Raw genomic sequence first — 23,000 nt, forward strand, 5'->3', positions numbered from 1 at the left:
TGTCAATCATCATCATCTAGGTATCCTTCCAGCGGGCTGGGTAGGACTTTTGTGGACAATATGCCTTCATCGGTTCCTGTCATTATAGAGTTCCTCTCCTTTCACATCCTGCAGTGTTGTTCCTTTCTCAATAAGGTCTGCATTTATTTGGTCCACCCACCTTCTTCTGGGATGTCCAACAGGTCTCCTTCCGGGTACTGCCATTTCCAAGTATTGTCTGGGGGTTCTAGTCTCTTCCTTCCTTTGCACATGCCCAAACCATTTCAACCGTGCAATGTGTAGTCTTTCTTCCATCATACAGGTCACTTGCATGTCATTTCTGATGCACTCATTTTTAATTTTGTCTCTTCTTGTTTTTTTGCATAGCAGATTGTAAAAATTTCATTTCACATGCTTGCAGTTTGCTGATGTCTCTTTTCAATAACATACAGGTCTCCAATCCATATGCCATGATTGGCAGGAGGTAAGATATGAACACTGTTTGTTTGGCTTTTACGGGAACTGCTTTGTCCCACAGTAGATTTCGTACCTGATAGAAGAACCTGGAACCTTTTGTCACTCTGCTTGGGATTTCCAATTTCTCCTGATTGGATACAATACTTCCAAGATAGCTGAAGCTTTCTACACATTCAATTCTATCTCCATGAAGTTTGAGGTCACTTTTGCTGGGTGTTCTACTCAATTTCATAGCTGCTGTTTTCTTCTTACTCACAGTTAACTTATATTCCTTAAATTTCTTGACCCAGTAATCTAATTTCCTTTGGATTTCTTGCTCTGTTTCTTCCCAAATGGCAACATCATCTGCAAACCCTAATGCAATCAAATCTCCAGGTTCTGCAGCCTTTGTCTCACTCATTCCTAATATATGAATCATCCTCCTTTCCATCAGGTCGACTATCTCTTCACACTTGTTGGTCAGTGCAATTATATTCTGGGTTCCACTCTCAGTTTGGTTTCTTGGTAAGGTATATTCTGGTTGTTAGGTCTTTGATCGGTATATCTTCTAGCATTTTCAGGATAAGCATCAGCCTTCGCAGGGTCATCATTAGTTCCTGAAGTGCCAGAAGTGGAGTCTTTTTTCTGGTATGTTTGATCCGAGGCTTGTCCGTACATTGAAAGCAATCAAACAATTACTTCTTTACTGGCTCACTGGGCCTAACATAAAGAAGGATTTTCTTTCGGGGTTTACTCCCTTAGCCTTTGAGGATCCCTCCTTATCCCACAAGGCTGTACTACCCCAGAGGATGGGTTGCCTCGTCCGCCAGCTCTGCCGTACAGAATCATCATCTCTGCCTTCGCTGCCATTAAGGTCTTCACCCGTAACCCTTGGCACGGGTTCCATGATATACTCCACGGGACTGGGTCCCTGTTTGAACTCAGGCATCCTATCACTCCAGCCTACTGGAGTGTTGGATGCCCATCCCTGTGACGTGGATGCGCCAGGCAAGAATTACTCAAGTGGAGGACAGCGAAGGTGGCCCTGTCTCCCTTGAATTGGGTTAATGGTTGTATATGATGCTACAGCCAAAGGCAACTACTGTCAATACGCATCATAATGAAATTTTTATCGTACGATATCATAAGATTGGTCTTATGGCGACAATGGGATACGAAACGGCTAGGAGTGGGAAGGAAACAGCCATGGCCTTAATTAAGGTACAGCCCCAGCATGCCTGGTGTGAAAATGGGAAAACATGGAAAAACATTTTCAGGGCTACCAACAGTGGGGTTCAAACCCACTATCTCCCGAATGCAAGCCAACTTGCTCTACTTTGTTCATATTAACAAGACATCTACTGAATACATTATAAATTCAATAGGACAGTATTTGCAGCCACAAATACAAAGAAATTATTTACTCAAACCAACTTCTGGCTCGGTGAGGAAAGCAACAGGAAATTAACTCACTCCTCATTTCCCTAGTCTGCTTCTTCAGCGACACTTAGGTTATCTATGACAGCTGTTCACGGAGCTGTGAAAGATCAAACCAGCCTTCGGGCTGAATACCTAACATACATATAACCTCAAGAGCAAATTTTATGTGCTCTGGCTTGCTTGTTCAATATTGTAATCTTATCAAAACAACTTCCATTCTGCCTGAGTGGATAGGACAAAAATGTAGGTTAAATTTCAGTCTTGGATTTAACACCTATCTCTTTCAGACCGTGTATGCACAATTGTGTGGGTTTGTATTTTGTTTATGTCTGAGGTTATTTGACGTTTTCTTGGTGCTAGACTGGACTGCAGTGCTTGTGCGGGACACGTAGCATGTACTTTAGTTGCTTTTATTTATCGCTTGACCACTAGGGGGCAGGAAGAAGAGTTTAAAAATACAGTTCATCAGTGAGATGGCGGGAATCAGTAATGCTTAAAGTAAGTACGGTATGTATTTATTGCATCCATATTAATCTAGAAGCTTGACTGAATATCAGAATGTAATCAATGAAGTGTGTAAATTGTTTAGCGAACGTAAATTTTGAACCCACAACATCGTACTGAGCCGTATCCTGCCAGCCCATAAGAGATACTCAGATTATTATTTGACATAATATATAAATTTTATTGATATAAATTTTAGTCATTTATGGTAAAAGTAATGAACCGCAGGATAGCTGAGACCGGAAGTCCATGGAGACATCAAGTCGCTGGATATTGCGCGATACTTCCTTGGGACCGTGAGAAAGGCTTAGCGTTACCAGGGGTTGGGACATCTCGGCACGTGTACATGATGTTGGCTAAGGGAAATATTCAGCCAATGAGAACGCGTGAATGTGGTAACTATGGAGTCTGATTCGTGCGAAGTCATAATCCCAGGTTGACCAACATGGACAATTGCTTGAAATCAGTTCTGTTATTTGGCGGATTTCCACAGGTCTACAAGTGAAATATAATCAGGAGTACAATATAAAAATAATAGGAAGAGATTTGATGTTATTTGAACTGTGTTTTATTGGTATGTTATAATTAATATTGTGTCATTATGAATGGCAAGCACTCTGATTGGTGGTTTGTCTAGACATGCAGGAATCCCATTGCTACAACGGCGTTAGCCATGCTTCCTTAGCACCTCAAGCTCTGGAGAGCGTCACTCTGATCGCGGAAGCCGACGTGATGTGAATGTTGTTCGGTGCGCTCCGAGAAATGTACGTGAAAGTTGCCACGTGAATATATCAATAACAGTGGATGGTTTTAAGACCGATAAACAATGTTTTTCAGTCATGCAGTTGAATAAATTAACTGGTGCAGAGTTAATTGCAGATCATATATTAGCGTAAAGTTCACTACAGATAAATAGACGGTGATAAGTAGCCGCAGTTTGGAAGTGAAGAAGAGACTCTCAGTTGTTTCATATTTTCGTGTCGGTCGCGTTTTGCGAGGAACTCTCGATCCGTACCGCGAGCCGCTCTCAATAACTGTGTATATAAACCCTAAAGTGTTAAATTTCAAGTACATTCGTGTGTCAGTGGGTTGGCTGAGTTTATAGCCAAGAAGGGTTTGTTCGGCATGTGCAGAATTGAGCGGTGAGAGATATTCATCCAAAGCCTTCTGTGTTGCAGTGTTCAATAACTTTCAGCAAGAAGATGGCACCGTCCATGGAAGAAGGAAGATTGTTTCTATGTGCTAAAGCAGTGATCAACATGGAGTAACCACCTAATGCAGCAGGGATGTGAGCCACTGCCATGTGTCCAGGGAGTCATCCAAGATAAGGCGCATGTTTTAATTATGGAATGTTATACGGGTTATGTTAAAATACTAGTGCAGTTTAGTGTAGGGATTTTCTTTAACGTAAAGTAAGCCTGACGGCATGTGTTTATTTCACCTTTGTATTGTTGTATATACGGATAAGAGAGAAATGCATGATCTCTATTTTTTTATTTTGATTTACAACTAGTTAGATGGGATAATGAGGGAGTTGTTAGGATTATTTGTTGTTAATTTATGCATGATAATTTAGCTTAGTATTATTCCAACTTTTCCTTGTATATTAGTGCTAGGAGGATTAGATTGACAAGTTCATCTTATTTCCAAGTTAAACACTTGCTACGTTGAGTGCAAATTCAATTTAATTTTGGTCATTTAGAGAGGTAGTAACAGTTAAATTGCATGACGCATGGTATTTCAGAAGCTGACCCATAAGGAGCTGCATAACAATGTTGAAAGAATAGGATTTTCTGATTTAGGTTGGAAACTGTTTTGCCCAATGATTTGTACGGGAATCGAACTTGGTCTCATAATGTAAAAGGCTGATGAGAATTGTAAGATATATGAGAGGTTATAATGCATGCAGAGTTATAAAGTGATTATGCAGGCCGACTGCATGCCTGATAAGTGAAAGAATGATGTGCAGTGAATATGTACCTGCTATTGTCTTCTGAGAGAATATTAGTTATCAGAATTGACAGAAATTGATTCCAGACCAATGAGTCTGATGTGTGTAATAAATTGTCGAAGCATGCTAGGAAGGAGTACGATTGTACGTGAGTTTCCGTGTAGCCGAAGAAAGATGATATTGTCTCACAAGCTTATTTATTGGCCGTGTTTACATAGACAGCGTGAATGAGATGGTATTTGCGGGATACAATCTTGGCGGACAGAAACCAAGCCTTAGTACAGTGTTGAGTTCCAACATTTCCTTTTACCTCACAGCACAGCAGGAAATACGTGACGGATGATCGCGCTTTTGAGTGTGCAAATGCAGCAGAAGAAGGCAATGTTGCCCATTGCTTCCCGCGTGATTAATGATGGATAATAATATGTTTTCTCTTACAGGATGGTTTTTTATATTTGATGTTGTTTGGATATATTGTCTTGTTGTTTAATGGGGAACAGCCCGAGTGCTGAGTAATATTGATGGTCAATCTAGTTCTCACTAGATCCTTTTTGGTGACCCGCGTTTCACGTCGAGTCAGTGTAGTATGTAAGACTTTCTTTCTCTTTATCCGATGTAAATAGATGTGATACTTTGCTTATTTTTGGTTATTGTAAATATAGCGTAGGGTAAGGTCACTAGTATTTTTCATAATTCATATCATGTTCCATTGCATCTTAATTTTCCTTTTATCGTAATTTTCCTTTTATCGTAACTTTCTTTTATATTAAATTTTCCTTTAACATTTTAATCTTGCGACAACTCAGAAAAATTACAAATCCGTATCAATGTGATACTTTAAAGTGTGTTACTCCATCCGAAATGAATACGTATCAGTATATCCGTACGTATATTATTATATAAAATGAACAATGGACAATCAGAAGAAGAATATTTCTAAAAGTTTTCAAGTATTCAATGTTGTGCTTGAAATTTCATTTCACATTTAATTCTTTGGTTAATTAACGTTCTTAATGTCCAGTTCTTTCTTTAATTTCGGGATTTTGTTATGTCATCCTTATTATTTGATTTACTTGATTTTCCATTAATATGATTCGGGGATATTTGTAAATAAACTCATCCTACCCCATATTATTGTTTCTCATTCGAGTTATACCTCCATTTTCCTGTCATTTACTTATATTTAAGTGAGGAACTTTGACTTTTAGCCTGGCCCATCGACAACCAACCCACTCTCTGCCCAACCCTGAGTTAGTCGGATGTTTATACAGGAATGGAGGCATCGTCCTAGAGGGTTACTACCCCTGGGTACGGTACAGTACGTAATACCATGAGGTTTTGAATGTTGATATGAACAATTGAGCAATGCATGCAGGAGTGCTGGATGCTGCCAACCAAAAGGACTGTAAAAGCAGAACTCGTACTCTACGTGACAAATGAAATGTATAAGATTTTAATTGTTTACATTCCACACAGTAAAATAGAACATTTGATCATGTACATATGTATATTCACATGCACTGAGGTAATATTTCTTTTTTGTAAGTAGTGAATTAAGTTCTGACATGCACAATTGTGCGGGTGCTTTTTTTCAGATGTCAACTTTTATTTTGTAGAATAAACTAAAAATATATGTATTTAAGAGCATTTTAGTCAGTTTTTGACATACAAACAAAAATTAGCACCGCCAGTTTTCTTTCAGGTCTGAAAGGGTTATTTTTTATGTTAAAGCAGTAGATCGTTTGTGATCCGTATTCAATGCCCGATGCTCTTCAGAGCCACCTAGAGTGTAATACAGTAAACTTCAGGTGTGACATAAAATCGTCACATTTATGAAACAGGTTCTTTAAATTTGACGAGTTACAATATATTTCCTGCCATGCAAGCAAAACTTGTAACATTTATAAAATTGAAAAACTTTATGATATATTGACAAATTTGTCAGATCTGACATAATTGTCAAATAGGTCGCATCTTTTATTATTCTGAACATTTTGGTCTGTAGTGACTTATATCTAATAATCTCAACACTGAAAAAACAGGTGATGTTATGGGTCATTGACAAGGTGGACCAATAATATCACCTGTTGTTTCAGTGTTGAGATTATTTGTCACACCTGTTGAGTTTTATGAAACAGGGCCCAGGTAAGAAATGTGAGAATTTCCAATGTTTACAAGCATTTAAACTCAGTATGGTCTAATCAACCACTCCCTACTCTTCAGCATCCTGCAATATATGTCGGAGACTTCAACAGCCACAGCCATGAATAAGGGTACGCTGCAGAATATGAGGATGGATGGAAGGAGACTCCAAGAATGGATAGAGTAGAATGACATCCCTAACAACTACAAGCTGCTGAGGAAGTTGTCCTCCATGACTTGCCAAGAATTTAATACCATCCAGTAATTCTAATTATTTCTTTATATATTTACAGCTATCCCATATTGGGAGCATGGCGGTAAAATGGAACTTACTTAATGAAATGTGTATGCTTGGAACAAGCTCTTGTTGGTCATGCTGATCTTACCATTGCAATACTCCTAAAACTGGGATAACTCTTCAACTGAACAGGGAGCAAGAGGCACCATTACTTACACATTTCACAACTTTTATAAGAAATTTAATTTGAATAACCAATTTATTAAGGGCAATGGGTTAGTAGCCCTGAAAGGCTCTTTAACAATAGTAAGAAATTATCTTAGTTATATCTTTGTCCTATAAGTAGTTCCTCATGGATTTCAAAATTATTGACTGATATGATTTTTATTAAGTAGGCTATAATAGGGTATACCAATCATTTATAGACATAATTTATATGACCCTTGTAGTTATCAATCAACTTTTTGTGTAAAATTTCTTTATGGCAGCCTCCAAATGGGGGAAGCAGAAATAAATGCAATTCTTTCTCTATATATCCGTTCTGACCATAATTATTTTTGTTTTGTTTGCAAAAATTAGTCCCATCTGGCTTGAATAGGATTAGTACACACAGAAAGTTAATAAATTATGCATGTATTGTTTAGTGGTTTGTGAAATAGGTTATAGGCAGTCTTTAAAACATGAGGGAACTGGAGGAACTTCATCCTGTTTGCCCGTATTGAACTGAGATCACAATTGAAATAAAATCTTGTAGGTTCCACCTTGTTCAATATGAATACACTGTTATTAGATGGTTCTTACAACATATATTTTATTGCAGAACTAGTTTCGGTGCTCATTTAGGCACCATCATTAGCTGCATAATAAGTCAACTCCTTAATATCAATCTAATGTTAAATTTAAAAACTCTAATTTACAACAAGTTAACGCTTGTGACTTGTTGTAAATTAGAGTTTTTAAATTTAACATTAGATAGATATTAAGGAGTTAATTATATCAATATGTCGTTTTATATTGTTATATCTCCAAGTTTTTCTTGACTTATTATGCAGCTGATGATGGTGCCTAAACGAGTACCGAAACTAGTTCTGCAATAAAATATATGTTGTAAGAACCATCTAATAACAGTGTATTCATATTGAACAAGGTAAAACCTACAAGATTTTTATTTCAATTGATGAGGGAAACCAAAATTTTGCCTTCGAGTTTTACAGTACTTATACCATTTATATAAATTTAAAATATACATTGACTAGGAATTGAACCTTGTGGTACTACATGATTGGTTAGTTGATGAATAAGTTGTGGGAAATTTATATCATACTTACTGCCCAAGCATAATGAACAATTGTTCTATTCCACTATGCCCAGATGTAGGTGTTAAACTGAAGACTTTAATATTCCTGCGGCTTGGTTTATGTAGTAAACTCTGAAGATCATTTTCTGGGGAAAGCTCTATGACAAGAGCATTATCTGGCACCTGTTGAAATGCATCCTCGAATAGACTGCAGCCAAGAAGACAGTTGTAGAAATATTCTGGTGAAGCTAACTTGGCTCTTGAATTATTCCTTTCATTTTCAGGCACAGAAGAACTCACCCACTGTCTGGATCGTGGCTTGGGGTTTGATATGTTCTGCAAACAAATGTAAATTTTTGGATTAATTGTAATAATTTTTTTTAAATGCTTCATTTTTAAGTACAGAGTGACCCAAAAGATCATTATCATTTGACAAGGCAAAACTTCATGGAATATTGGAGGTCATCATCAGTGTCTAAAGGCAATCAATGCCTTGTCTCTTGGAGGTAGAGAGGTAATAATTGACACACATGATTGGCATGACATGCGGTTTTATTGACACAAAATGAAGTATTGTTAAGTGGGGTAACTTCGGCCAATGACAAACAGCAACACTTATTTTCTCCTGCCTCCCATACTGAGAAAGATGAACTACTTGCAACAACTGAAATACATATACAATAGAATGCTCTATGAACTCTCGGTAGTCCAAAGAACATTGGTGGGCTCATTGTTGAGTGAAACAATTTTTTTCGCAGCCCCAACTATTGTCTTGTCTGGTAACAGCAGAAAACAAACTGTTCTCTAGCCCCAGCATTCGATTCTCCATTCCAGTGGTTTATGGGGTCAAAATGTAAGTATGTCTGGTAACTGATCAACAAAATTTGATGCATTTTATTCAAATAGGTTTTTCAGGGAATAGTTTTATGATAAAAGTTGTCCTCTTCCGGGGTAACTTCGGCCATGCCAAGAACATACAGGAAAACTTTACACGGCCGCGGATATTGTAATTACAATCCTGTTTGCTTCAAGAATGCTTTAGAAGAGATTAATAAAGGCACAATAACAATAAAAGGGAAAGTTTATCCCAAAAGGGACGGGAAAGACGGTTCCCATTTTCAATGATAAATAGACGAATATCAGTTAACATGGACGATACACATTTAAGAACTTGATTGACAGCCCAGACATTTTCCAATTTAGAAGAGTATTATGAGGACAGTCTACAAGACTGCTTCTTTTCTGAGCTCCTTTTCTCTCCATACAATTGGGCTTTATGATTTTCGTACCTTTTATTTATTATCTTTTGTACCATTACAAATATTTATGCAATGCAACATGTAATTTGTAATATCATACAATGCTTGTACGCTTAGGCTAAATAAAATAGTTTCTTCTTTGGGAAAAATGTGAATTTGACCACTATACATCTGTTTCACTACAAATAATGCCCGCCTCCGTAGCGTAATGGTTAGTGTTATTAGCTGCCGTCCTCGGGGGCCCGGGTTCGATTCCCGGTACTGCCAGAAATTTAAGAATGGCAGGAGGGCTGGTATGTGGTTGAAATGGTACAAGCAGCTCACCTCCAATGGGGGTGTGCCTGAAAAGAGCTGCATCACCTCGGGATGAGGACACGAGTTTGCATTTACTGCAAATAATTTTAATTTGTTTGTGATTGTTGATACTGGACATTCTGCAGGTTTTTAAAAACATTCACAGTGGCCGAAGTTAACACTAGATTGAAGGAAAGTTCATTTCTTGAGTTAATTTTATGGCCACTCTTTCGATAATCATAATTCATTACTGAATAGCAATTAGAATTATGTTCATATTTTAAAATGAAGAACAAACATGGCAGAACTTATATTAAATTTTTCAGAAAATTAGAGGGAATATTTCACATTTTAATTTTAAAAATATACAACAAATTGGCCGAAGTTACCCCATTTTACGGTACTAAAGCTTTACTAACAGAGCCTTTTCTGATAACATCAACATGCTGTGATTGCAGGCACATCTGATGCCTTCTCTCATGACAGCTCATATGACATCACTGATGTGTTGCTGTCCAGCACTCTTGGCCTGTTTGTGCATTCGTTGTTGGTGTCAATAAGATCACATTCCATGTCAAGCATGTGTGGCCATTTGTACCTGACATGTTGCTGTCTGTCACCATCTGTTGGTCATGTTGTGTACTTTATTTAGGTGTCATTAAAACCCCATGTAATGCCAATCATGTGTGTCAATTATTACCTCTCTACCTCCAATATTCTGTGAAGTATTGCCTCATCAAATGTTAATGGAATTTTGAGTCACCCTGTACAATAAAAATTCACTGCCAGGCAATGAATTTATTTATTCATTGTATGGCAATATTATGTACAGATATTTACAACTATTAACACTGACACATGACAAGAAGGGCTGATAGCCTCGGATCTAATGTGCTGATCCACTGTAGGGCTGCAGGTGTTGCCAGCTGAAAATCAAATAAATCTCCTTGATATGCCCTTATCTTGTATTCGGACACTACGTGCTGTGTAGACTGAACATGGGCACAACACTCATACTGAGGAGATGGAATTTTGCCCTGTTTATAAGGAGATCCAGCACAAATTCCACGACCAAACCTCAGGGCTGATGTTTAACCTCCATTCTTCTTTTCATTGGGCATTTTTATAAAAACGACTCTCTGTTAACCTCCGAGCATAAATCATTGTTGGATATTTGGTCTTTAGCTAGTTCGTATTGAAGTCAGATATGTCTGCATGTATAGGCAGATCTGGGTTTCCTATGATCTTCTTGTATTCTCAAATGAGAGTAGCTTTCCTGCACAAATGAGATGTTGCTGAGAACTGGAAGTCAATAGGTGGGAGTTGCTCTGATCAGACCAGTGCTTAATCTCATGGAACTGTTAAATTGGGCGTTGACTAACTTAACATGAGGGCTCTTCAACCAAACTCAAGCTCAGTATTCAGCTGCAGAGAAGACCAGACCTAAAGCAGAGCTCCTAAGAGTTGTTGAAGAAGGCCACAAAGCTTCTTGAATGTGTTACTGCAGCTTCTAATTTTGGCAGCTGTGTTTTCAAAGTGTTTCTTGAAAGACAGTATTCAGTCCACCAAAAACAAAAAACAAAAAACATGGCACAATAGCCCCGAAGGGGCATGGCCTACCAAGTGACCGCTGCTCAGCCTGAAGGCCTGCAGATTATGAGGTGTCGTGTGGTCAGCACGACGGATCCCCTCGGCCATTATTCTTGGCTTTCTAGACCAGGGCCACCATCTCACCATCAGATAGCTCCTCAATTGTAATTACGTAGGCTGAGTGGACCTCAAAACAGCCCTCAGATGCAGATAAAAATCTCTGACCTGGCCGGGAATCAAACCTGGGGCCTTCGGGTAAGAGGCAGGCAAGCTACCCCTACAATGCGGGGCCGGCATTCAGTCCATGGTTACCCCTAAATATTGGGATTTTTTTAACATACTTTATGCCCAATTGGAGCACTTTAATCAGTTATATATATTAAAGTCTAACAATATTAAATAGAGCAGGATGTAAATGGATCAGAGAGGTAAGAAAGGATCAGCAAAAAATAGGCCTTATAACAGAAGACACCGCAAATAAGATAAAATTGAAAAAAAACTCAAGAATACAATCCTCCTCTTTACCCTTACTTGAAACAAACCCACAACACGCACATTTTCAACCGAGGAAAGGGCACAAGTATCGGAGCATCTGAAGAAGTACTGGGAGGACTGCAAAGCCCGAACAATCCCTTCAAAGAGACCTGAACGATGGACTGGCTAAAACGATCCTATGCGGTCATAAAACAATAAGAAGATGAAGAAGAAGAGTCAGCTTTTCAGCTTCTTCTTCCGCTTCCAATACTTCTTCATCCTGTCAGACGTGGCTGCCCTTTGGTGGTCAGTAATGGTGAACTTCCTTCGTTCAGATGTTATGAGTTTGAATTGTAAGTGTTTATTCCTTAGAATCCTCTTCTTCTCTGCCTTCAATTTGGAGCATTGATAAATTTAATTCTTCTAAATCTTTCATGATCTCTTTGAACCAAGTGTTCTTTGTTTTATTTTTCCACAAGTAACTAAATAACCACTTCACTATTCAAGTTTCTGGTAGTCTGAATACATGACCAAAAGAAAAAGAAAGCAATCCTCCTTTTCCGCATTGTATCTATTATTGATTCGCTTTTACGATATACCATTTCATTAGGTAATAATCTCTATTGGCCATCAAGTTGGTGTTTCTTATCGATGATTGTCCTGATGATTCTTCTATCTACTTTCTGCAGTTTATTGGTTGTTGATTTAGTGTTCAACTTGAAGAATGTTTCACTAGCATAAGTTGCTTTGGGTTTTACAACTGTATTGTAATGTCAGATCTAGCGCTCATGGAGAGAGATTTAAAAAAAAAAAATAAGTTGGCCAGGTGATTTGCTGTGCTGTTTTCAATTTAGATGTTCTGCTGTTCATCAATGTTTTCTCTTTTGTGTTCCAGGTTATAATTTCCACAAGATATTTGAACTCATTCACAATCTTAATTTGCCATTGATGCTTTCACGGCCCGTACTTATAGAGATGATATACTGTATAGACTTTTGGGTTTATGCCGTGTCAAGAAAATAAGGTGAAATTCTTTATGTTTCGCAGAGAACATAAAACCATTTGTTAATTTTTTCACTCCTATTTTATTATCTGACCATCAAGTCTCTAACTTGAAAATTTAGTAAGAACGACTTTTAAGCACCATCACGTTGTATATTTCTCCCATTTTATGTCATTTTATTACTAATGGTCTATATTTTATATTGTAATATATATATCTTTGTTCATTTGACCTGTTGTGGCTGATGATGGTGTCCAAGGACATGGAAACCAGTCCCTAATAAAAATGTTGTGATCTTGTATTAGCAACATATTTTGTATTGATATAAGGTGGATCATTTGTACTCTCCTTTATTATGTGTTAGTCTCCTTTCAATACGGACCAAATATGAAGTTTTTAATATTAAATTGCTACAGTATGTCGAGCAATCTCATTAGGTGTTATACTATATTGCTCTCTTCTGCCCAAAGAATTTGCTGCATGCTTTCTCAGAAGGCTCCAAGCTGTCCTGCTTGAATGTTGGAAGTTCAGCTTTTCAACAGACTCTGTCCATTTTAGTCTGTGTGATGTGTCCAGGCTATGTGAAGCTCCTCAGCTACTTCATGACTTTCTGTTCCCATACATTCTTTATAGAGAGAATCACTTTGCTTGTTTCATCCCGAAACACATTCCTTTCTACATCTCCTAGGATACATTTCGTGGTAACTGACATTACAAATTCACCAAACCTGATGGTGATTGTTTCTCACTGGAACCCATCAGGTGCACTTATCTAAGCATCAACATCAACCTCGCAATGTTTACATCTTAAGCCTCCATGAGATATGTTAATCTGATGAATTAATACACATATATTTCACAACATTTTCTTTAATTCCATATTGATCAAATAGGCAGCAGTGTGATTGATGAAACACTCTGCTGCTCAAAGAAGATTATATACAAGAATATTTAACTCAAATTATTCAGGATAGATATTCCAGTGATCTTTAAGATGATTTTATTACTTGTGGACTTTATTATTTTTGTGCACAATACTTTTAGTAAGAATTTTATAAGGTTGACATGTTTTAAAGATTTGTATTTGAGGTTTTATACTGGGTGTAAACTGGGGGTAAACTGTCAGAGTGTAGTAAATAAACAATTAAAATTCGGTACATTGATGGAATCTTATGACACTGATGTGGTGATAGGAGTGGAATCGTGGTTGAAAGAAGGGGTGGGTAATAGAGAAGTATTTCCAGAAGGGTACACAGTCTATCGTAGAGACCGAGGAGATAAAAAGGGAGGGGGGGGTGTTTATTCTGGTGAAGGAAACTTACTGTTCACATGAATGGTTTACCGATGAAAGGGATGAAATATTAGGGATAAAATTAGTTTGTGACAATATGAAGGAGGTGGGAATTATAGGAACATACAGGCCTGGAAGAGAGGAAAGAGACATGGAAATCTTTGAAAAAATAATAGATTATACTCATAAAAACAATAATAATGATATGGTAATAATTGGGGGAGATCTAAATTTGCCTGAAGTTGAATGGAAAGGAGCTGCAAGTGAAGCCCATGAACAGAAACTGGCAAATAAGTTAATTTGGGAGGGAGGATTTACACAAGTAGTACAAGAACCGACTCGTCTCAATAACTTACTAGATGTATTCTTGGTTAAACCATGGGAAATTGTTGATAAAACTGAGGTAATTGAAGGAATAAGAGACCATAAGGCTGTAATAATGGATGTAGGACTCGTACCAAAAAGGCTTAATAAGAGGGTTACACAAGACAAGGAAATTGTACAGAAAAACTAAAGTTGATGAATTTGGGACTTACCTTAAATCACAATTCAGTTGTTGGATAAGTGAAGGGAGTAATGTGGATACACTTTGGGCTAAATTTAAAGGAATTATTTGGGAAGGAGAGAAGAGATTTGTACCTGTTAAGAAGGATAAAATGACCTCAGACCCTGTTTATTATACAAGGGAAATAAGAAAATTAAAAAGAAAATGTAGAATAGTAAACAGGAAAATCAAAGAGGGTAGGGAGAGTAGAGAAACTAGAAAACAGCTAATGAGGGAACTGAATAGAGTGAAAAAGGAAGCAAAAGAGAATTATATGAATGGCATACTTCAAGAGGGTAATGACCACAAAGGGAAATGGAAAAAGCTGTATTCATATATCAGGAATCAAAAAGGAAAAGGAGTCCAAATTCCTACAATGGTGGGAGAAGGGGGTGAACACTATTTAACAGATACTGAGAAAGCAAACCTATTTAGTAGGGAATTTAGAGATTCAGTAGATGATTGTCAAGAGTTGGAAACCGAAACAGAAGATAGAGAGGGAGAGGGACAGAGGGAAACAAGAAGCTTCTCATTCACAAACGAAGATATTTTCAGAGAAATCCAACTGCTTCAGCAAGGAAAAGCTGCAGGAAGTGATCAAATTACTGGGGAGGTATTAAAGACAATGGGGTGGTACATAGTGCCTTATTTAAAATTTCTCTTTGACTATGTCATAAATAATAGTGTAATACCAAAGGAATGGAAGGAATCTATAATAATACCAATTTATAAAGGAAAGGGTGATAAAAGGAAACCAGAGAACTACAGACCAATCAGCCTGACCAGTATAGTTTGTAAAATTCTGGAGAGTTTAATATCGAAGTACATCAGAGGGATATGTGATGATAAAAATTGGTTCATGAGGAGCCAGTATGGATTTAGAAAGAAATTTTCTTGTGAGGCACAATTGGTGGGATTTCAGCAGGACATTTCAGATCAGTTGGATTCAGGAGGTCAGTTAGATTGCATAGCCATAGATCTTTCCAAAGCCTTTGATAGAGTGGAACATGGAATATTATTAAAGAAATTGGAGGGAATAGGATTGGACGTAAGGGTTACACGTTGGATAAAAGCATTTCTAAATTCAAGGGTTCAGAAAGTCAAAGTAGAAAATAATGTATCTCAGGAAGAGAAAGTTTGGAAGGGAATTGCACAGGGTAGTATAATCGGTCCGTTACTTTTCTTAATATACGCAAATGATTTAGGGAACAATATAACATCAAAAATAAGATTGTATGCAGATGACATAATTGTTTATAGAGAAATAAACAACATTGAGGATTGTTCAGAATTACAAAGGGACCTTGAAAGTATCCAACAATGGGTTGAAGAAAATAATATGAAGGTTAATGGAGGCAAATCAACTGTTACAACTTTTACAAACAGGAGCTTTAAAACTGAATTTGAATATACTTTGGATGAGGTAGTTATCCCAAAAGATGGCAAGTGCAAATACTTAGGTGTGAGATTTGAAAGTAATTTGCACTGGAATGGTCATATTGATGACATTGTTGGGAAAGCATACAGATCATTACATGTCATAATGAGGTTACTTAAAGGATGCAACAAAGAATTAAAAGAAAAAAGTTACTTGAGTATGGTTCGTCCATTATTGGAATATGCAAACAGTGTTTGGGATCCTCACCAAGAATACCTAATTAAAGAAATAGATAGTGTGCAGAGGAAAGCAGCAAGATTTGTAACAGGGGATTTCAGGAGAAAGAGTAGTGTATCAGAAATGTTAAAGGAACTTGGGTGGGAAACTTTAAGTAAGAGAAGGGAGAAAACTAGACTTATAGGATTATATAGAGCCTATACAGGAGAAGAAGAATGGGGAGATATCCGTGAGAGGCTTCAGTTGGAAAATAATTATATCGGCAGGACTGACCACAAATATAAAATTAGAAGGAATTTTAGCAGAAGCGATTGGGGTAAATTTTCATTCATTGGGAAGGGTGTGAAGGAGTGGAACAGTTTACCAGGGGTAGTGTTTGATCCTTTTCCAAAATCTGTACAGATATTCAAGAAGAGAATAAACAGCAACACAGAAAATAAATGAAGTCTTAGAGGGCATTCGACCAGTGCAGGTTATTGCAAATAAAAAAAAAAGTGTGTGAATAAATTAATTCCATCCCCTGGTCTAAGGAGTTTGGACAGCCAAAGTAGGGGACTGCCTGTAGGGGTGAAGTACAGTGGGGACTTCGAGGGCCCTGGGACCGCTACGGTAGCTGTGAAGGCCCTTCAGGAACTCTGAAAAGTGGTGGCAAAAGGGGCTCTGGTTAAGACGCAGCAGGTCGTTATGCTACTTAGGATCCAGAATGGGTATTAAAAAAAAAAAGTAAATAAATAAATGCAATGTAAATATTAATGTTATACCAGTTGTATAGTATCATTTGAAGTAATTCCACATACTGTATATCAGTTGACTATATTTGTAAGTAGTACAGGAGATATTATACGTAGAATTTTGTAAACAATATAAATTTATTAAGGATGAGCTGTGTGTTTAATAGAAAACATTGTTAGCGTAAATTGTATAATATTGTATTATAGGAAAAATTTTCTTCTGTTGTTAATTTAATATTTAGTGCTTGACAATAATGTATTTTAGTGTACCATTTGCCACCGAGCTAGACACCTCATTTGCAAATAAAGAGATTTTGATTTGACATCATTATCCCATTTTATAATATGTTGTGGAATTATGTCATTTTAGGATTTTTGTGTTAGGACTTGTCGACCAATGTCAATATGTTGGTTATAAATTAGTATTCTGTCTTGTTAAATGTGATATATTAGCTTCTAAATTGGTCTTAATTATCAGCTGAAGCAGGCCCAATTAGGGTTGAAACATGTTCTATTATTAAATGTCATATGTATTGAATTGGTGGATTGAGCATGTGTGATTTCTTACAAGACAATTTGCCTATAGTGGAATTCAATATAGATCAGATCATGAAGTTTATCACATGTATTGGATTTCTAGACCGGGTTGCCATCTCACCATCAGATTATAATCGTGCAGGTTGAGTGGACCTCGAACCAACACTCAGGTCCAGATAAAAATCACCGACCTTGCCAGGGATTGAACCTGGGGCCTGCAGGTTAGAGGCCGGTAGGCAGGGAGTTTGCAGATATTTTGTACAGTCTTTAAAGTAAAATTACTTTCATACATCTCTTGTGAGAGGTCCAACATAAATATATGTATAGAAAAACTCATTAAGACATTTCTGCATGGTATAAGGCAGGAGAATGTGACAAGAAAACATACAATTGAATACGTGAATAAAAACCTTCAAACAGGGATATGGAAACACTTGATAGTTTTTTTGTTGTTGTTGTTGTTTTGTTTGGCATGAGTACATTTTATGTCGTATATGCACAGGACCGGAAACTTGCGCCATCAACAGAAGGGATAATAGCAGATTTGAGGCTACACAAATGAAATTCCCGAGGTCAATGTTTCAGAAAACAAGATGAGATAAGAGCAGAAATAAAATGATCTAAAAAAATGTCCAAAGTGAACCACTTTGTGAAACACTAGCAACATCAAGAGAAGAGAAGAGAAGATAATGGATCCAAAGAGAGTAGAAAGGGAACAGTTTGAAAGGGACCTGAAAGGTAAGTGACCTAGAGGCATGCCAGTGACAAGATGGATATCCCAAGGAAGAAGTGTAGAATGGTGTAAATTTGAAGAGGAAGAAATGTACCTGTGCAGACAGAAATGCAGAGTGCTCTTCCATTTAACTGGAGATGGCTTAATTCTGATGATGTTGATGATGTTCTGCAGGTACAGTGAAATAAGCTATATGTACCATTTCTAATGATGAGAGGACAGTTTTTTTTTCTACAATTTGTTTTACATCGCACCAATACAGGTAAGTCTTATGGCGATGATGGGAGAGGAAAGGCCTAGGGGTGAGAAGGAAGCGGCCATGGCCTTAATTAAGGTACAGCCCCAGTATTTGCCTGGTATGAAAATGGGAAACCACAGAAAACCATCTTTAGGGCTGCTGACAGTGAGGTTCGAACCCACTGTCTCCCGGATGTAAGCTCACAGCTCGGCCCCCCTAACCACACAGCCAACTCGCCTTGTGGGGAGTATTAAAAGGTGTGAAAAACGGAGAGAAATATGAGAACCTTTTCAACTGGGGTTTATAAACTAACAACAGTTTATTAAAAGATGCAGAGAAAAAACAGACAGACAACACTGTAATAGGTGTAAAATGTGTAAATTCGTTTTACCCTCAACACTGACTGTGTGTGTAAAACATGTAAATTGGTTTTACCCTCAACACTGACTGTATGTGTAAAACATGTAAATTGGTTTTACCCTCAAGATTGACTGTGTTTAATGTTTAAAAGAATGATTGAAAACTAAGAAGAAGAAATTTGATTTGTTTTCTGTATGTGTGTTTTAAGTGAAAGATGTTAATGATTTTAGGGTTTTTTCTTTTCGGCAATTTCATTATGTGTAGATCATTTATTCGGTAAAGGAATTTTGGTGCCTTTGCTGGCGGGACCTAGTGTTTACTGTGCACTATGTCTTCTGGTATGGGCTAGAGCAATTTTGTTACTTTCATTGATCTGTCTCAGCTTTATCCTCGGCTTTGACAATATGAAAGTGACAGGTATGATTGATGCTAGTAATGCCATTCCTTTTGCAGCCAGTCCCTGCTATGAATGGTGTGAAAATATTGCTCATAGGGTCGGTTGGTGCATGCATTTCAGTGGGCTTGGCAGACTGATATGTAATAGCAACTTCTGGCTCGGTTAGGAAAGCAACGGGAAACTACCTCACTCCTCATTTCCCTAGTACGCCTCTCAGTGATGCCTAGGCCATCTATGACAGCTGATGGCGGAACTGTTGAGGATCAAACCAGCCTTCGGGCTGAGGACTAAACATACATACAAGGTATTTTGATACATAACTAGCGAAGCAGGGTGTGCCACGTGTAAGTGGCCTTTTCCTATAGTTTCTTAACATCAGCTAATATGCAGGTTCAGCAGAAAAGATTGTTCTAGAAGCACCTTGTGATTGGCCAAAATAACAGTGTTCCTTATTGGTCAGTATATTAGCATTTTTCATAGGTGAATGCGGCGATCTGGAGTGTTGTTATTGGCTACTTGTAATTGTATGATTTCTGGTTTCGAGCTCCTCGTAAGAGCTAAGTCTACTGTCCGCATCTTTAAATTCGGATCACCTCAGCGGCCTTGGGTCCCCGGTCTCTCACGGTAAGCGCTATGTTTTTGCTTTTCGGTGTATTTAAATTCAATCTTGTGTTTCGACCTTTTCTCATTTAACGTAACTTTCCATGGTAATGTAAAATTTTATTTTGTGTGTCGGATTTCCCTCTAGACTTCCACATTTACCAATTTTAAGTTTCCAATGACCGTGCTTCTGTGGGCAGTCGAAGAAAGCTTTTGTGCTTTCGGAGGCAAACCTCTTTTCAGGCTCAGTACTTTGCAGTTAAAAGTAAATGTAACTTTCCGTTTTGAATAGTGTATTGTACATTACATTAATTTTTTAAATTTCTTTTGAGGATACCTCCATTTAGTCTGGGTCAACTTCTACGTTAAAGTTAATTTCTTGTTGTCCGAAGAGCTTGATCAGATTATGGTTTTGGTATAATAGTTTATTTAAATATCTTTTGATTTAAGTGTTCTAAATTGTCACCTACTATTGTCATTTGTCTGCTTTGTTTTCATTTTGTAAACATTTTTATTTTGTTAACAATTAATAGTTTGAGGATGATTATCGAAAACCTGTTCTTCCCCATAACATCATACCTTCCCATGGACCTCAATAGGGCTCCTTCCACATTCCACTGTTGTTTGTTAATCCTGTAAGTTATGTTTATAAGCCCAAGGTTGCATTTCCCAGCCTAGATGTGAAGCCGCTGCTACTCTGTTTATTTTTCTAATTCATTTTATTATTATTATTATTATTATTATTATTATTATTATTATTATTATTATTATTATTATTATTATTATTAATTTGTGTACGTACCTCACCAACTGCCGCTACATTGGTACCAGAGCATGTATTACGGAAGAAGGGGAGGTTGACGATAATCGTACTCGGCTAACTTTTGTAAAATTATTTTTAAATTCAATTTTGAATATTTTCCTCAATATATTTATTGGTCTCAAGTCATTATGACCACGTGACTGTTGTTATAAATGGTGAGAAGTGTAAATTTAGTAGATGAAATGTTTCTTTTATAGGTTGTAATTGTTACGTGTGCATCTTAATCCCTGTTTATTTCTTTTTCATGATTCTTGATCGAGTTCAAGACATCACGAAGGAGGTGCCTATTATTTCCGGATGAGGCAGTTGAATGTGTTATTCATTTTGTGATGTGCTGTCTGTGTTGCTGTGTTCCACCCTGTAATTGCCTGAACTGTTGGAGGAAATGCTAAGTCACTATCTATAACAAATTCTTTCAGTTTTATAGTCAATTTTAATTAAGTTTCTTTTGTGGCAAGCCTTCTGCTGACCATGTGTTTTTTTTCTTTTTAAGCCATATCATCACATTGCGTGTGCCATGTTCGAATTCTGTAAGTCTTTGATTATAATTTTCAATGTGTGTTTATTAACTTAGTTTCTTCGATCTGTGTTCTGATCGTAACATCTGTATGATCACCTGTTGGTTTGAACTACCGGTATGTCATGAAATTATGCTAAGTGCTGTACTCTTCATGTGACTTTCCTTATCTTCTGAACAGTTGATGTATGTATCTGTGGAAGACAGCTGATCACTGACCTATTTCGAGTAAGTAGTGCACACCTTTTCCAGCTTATAAATTTACTTGTGTTGTAATCTTCTTGTTCTTCTTTCAGATGACGTAAATTGTACTGTTGATTGTCGTACCTATCATCATGTTCTGGTTAATTTTTAGCATGTAGTCTCATTAGATTTTTCTGATACATCTGTTTTTGTAAATTTTGAGCAATAATTTTGAGGTTAATGTTTGTAATTTTTCGTCGATCATTTTAGAGTGTTTATTCTGTTTAATAAATTTGCTGTTTTGGCTAATTATTTTCAAAATGTATATCTTGTCACCTGCTGTGTTTTCTTTGGTATTAGTCTTCGTGTGTGATCTTTTAAAATTACCTGTTACATTGTATTTTGCTCAGTGTATATGTAAATTTCTGGTCATGTACAGGTGTTGTGTTTGGTCTTCTACTGTACCTGGGTTCGTTTCCAAGTAGGTATGGGACTATATGGGGCAGTTCCCAGCCAATCAGATTAGAGATTATGGGGTCTCTGAATCTGTTTGAAAATGTTCCTAGTTCGTCTATTGAGCATTTCCATCATGTAAGTGTCTGTTTTCTTGTCACATATATTTATTTACCCGTGTATTCCTATACTTGCTAGGGAGGGTTCTATGAGGAATGGGATAGCTCATAGGGTGAAATGTGCTCACCATATTTATAAACCAGCTTCAGCTGAGGCCATTATGGCAAATTTTGACGGGTTACAGAACTGCACTTGTGCTCATGACATTTTTGAAATCTGGTGTGCATCTGATATGAGATTCTTCTGTAATCTTTGGCCCAGTATTAGGTGATTAGATGGAGAATAATGTCTATTGTAAATTATTACTAGGAAGATTTTCTTCAAATGTTTATTTCGGTATCAGTATTCTGAGCTATTAATTTCTGTTCAAACTGTTGTTGTTTTGCAGGTCATCAACATTGTGTTTCAGTTATTCTAAATTTGTCATAAAAAATTGTAGGAAAATTTTGCAGGTGTTATGCTTAGGTAAAGGTTTATTTCTGTTCATTTCTGGTTTCGTGTCTTTTAAATGTGTGGACTCGGTAATATTTTTAACATTTCTGTAATGCGCCTTGGGTCTGTCCATCCATATTTTTCAAGAGTTGTAAATACAGATGTCATTTAGGTTTGTCTTCAGTGCCTTGGGAAGGCATTTATGTACTAAGACTTAGAACTTAAGGTGCTGAGAGGCAGTGGCGGCTCGTGACAAAATTTTTAGGGAGTTCACAACAACATTTTTGTTCATGTCTCAAATCAGCAAAAAAGTAACATAGGTACATAAATCATTTCACTAAAAGTTCCTTGTACAGTTCTTTTTTCACAAATAATATGGCAGAACCTCGGTAACCGAGGAAAATTTTATACTAGACTAATCTGTTAGTGTAGAACAAAAGTAAAATTCATAATAAATTTACTACACTGCGAATATTGAAGGATGCGAGTACTATTCTTGGTTTTCTTTTTTTTTTTGCTTCACGTCGCACCGGCACAGCTAGGTTTTATGGCGACGATAGGATAGGAAAGACTTAGGAATTGGAAGGAAGCGGCCGTGGCCATAATTAAGGTACAGCCCCGGCATTTGCCTGGTGTGAAAATGGGAAACCACGGAAAACCATTTTCAGGGCTGCCGACAGTGGGGCTCAAACCTACTATCTCCCGATTACTGGATACTGGCCGCACTTAAGTGACTGCAGCTATCGAGCTCGGTATTCTTGGGTTTTAAATAGCACGAAGTTCACCTGGATGTTAGTGT

At 37.3% G+C, this 23,000-nt stretch overlaps 1 protein-coding gene across 1 annotated transcript in view; it reads right to left on the reverse strand.

The window, feature by feature from the left end:
* Positions 1 to 23,000, reverse strand: part of LOC136886745 (fatty acid synthase) — a 367,163-nt gene that overhangs the window by 229,547 nt on the left and 114,616 nt on the right. Inside the window, exon 12 of the mRNA XM_067159549.2 lies at positions 8,039 to 8,343. Within this exon, the coding sequence (XP_067015650.2) occupies positions 8,039 to 8,343 (305 nt within the window). The remainder of the gene's footprint in view (positions 1 to 8,038; positions 8,344 to 23,000) is intronic.

Source organism: Anabrus simplex, chromosome X (genome assembly GCF_040414725.1).
Source record: "Anabrus simplex isolate iqAnaSimp1 chromosome X, ASM4041472v1, whole genome shotgun sequence".
NCBI lineage: Eukaryota > Metazoa > Arthropoda > Insecta > Orthoptera > Tettigoniidae > Anabrus > Anabrus simplex.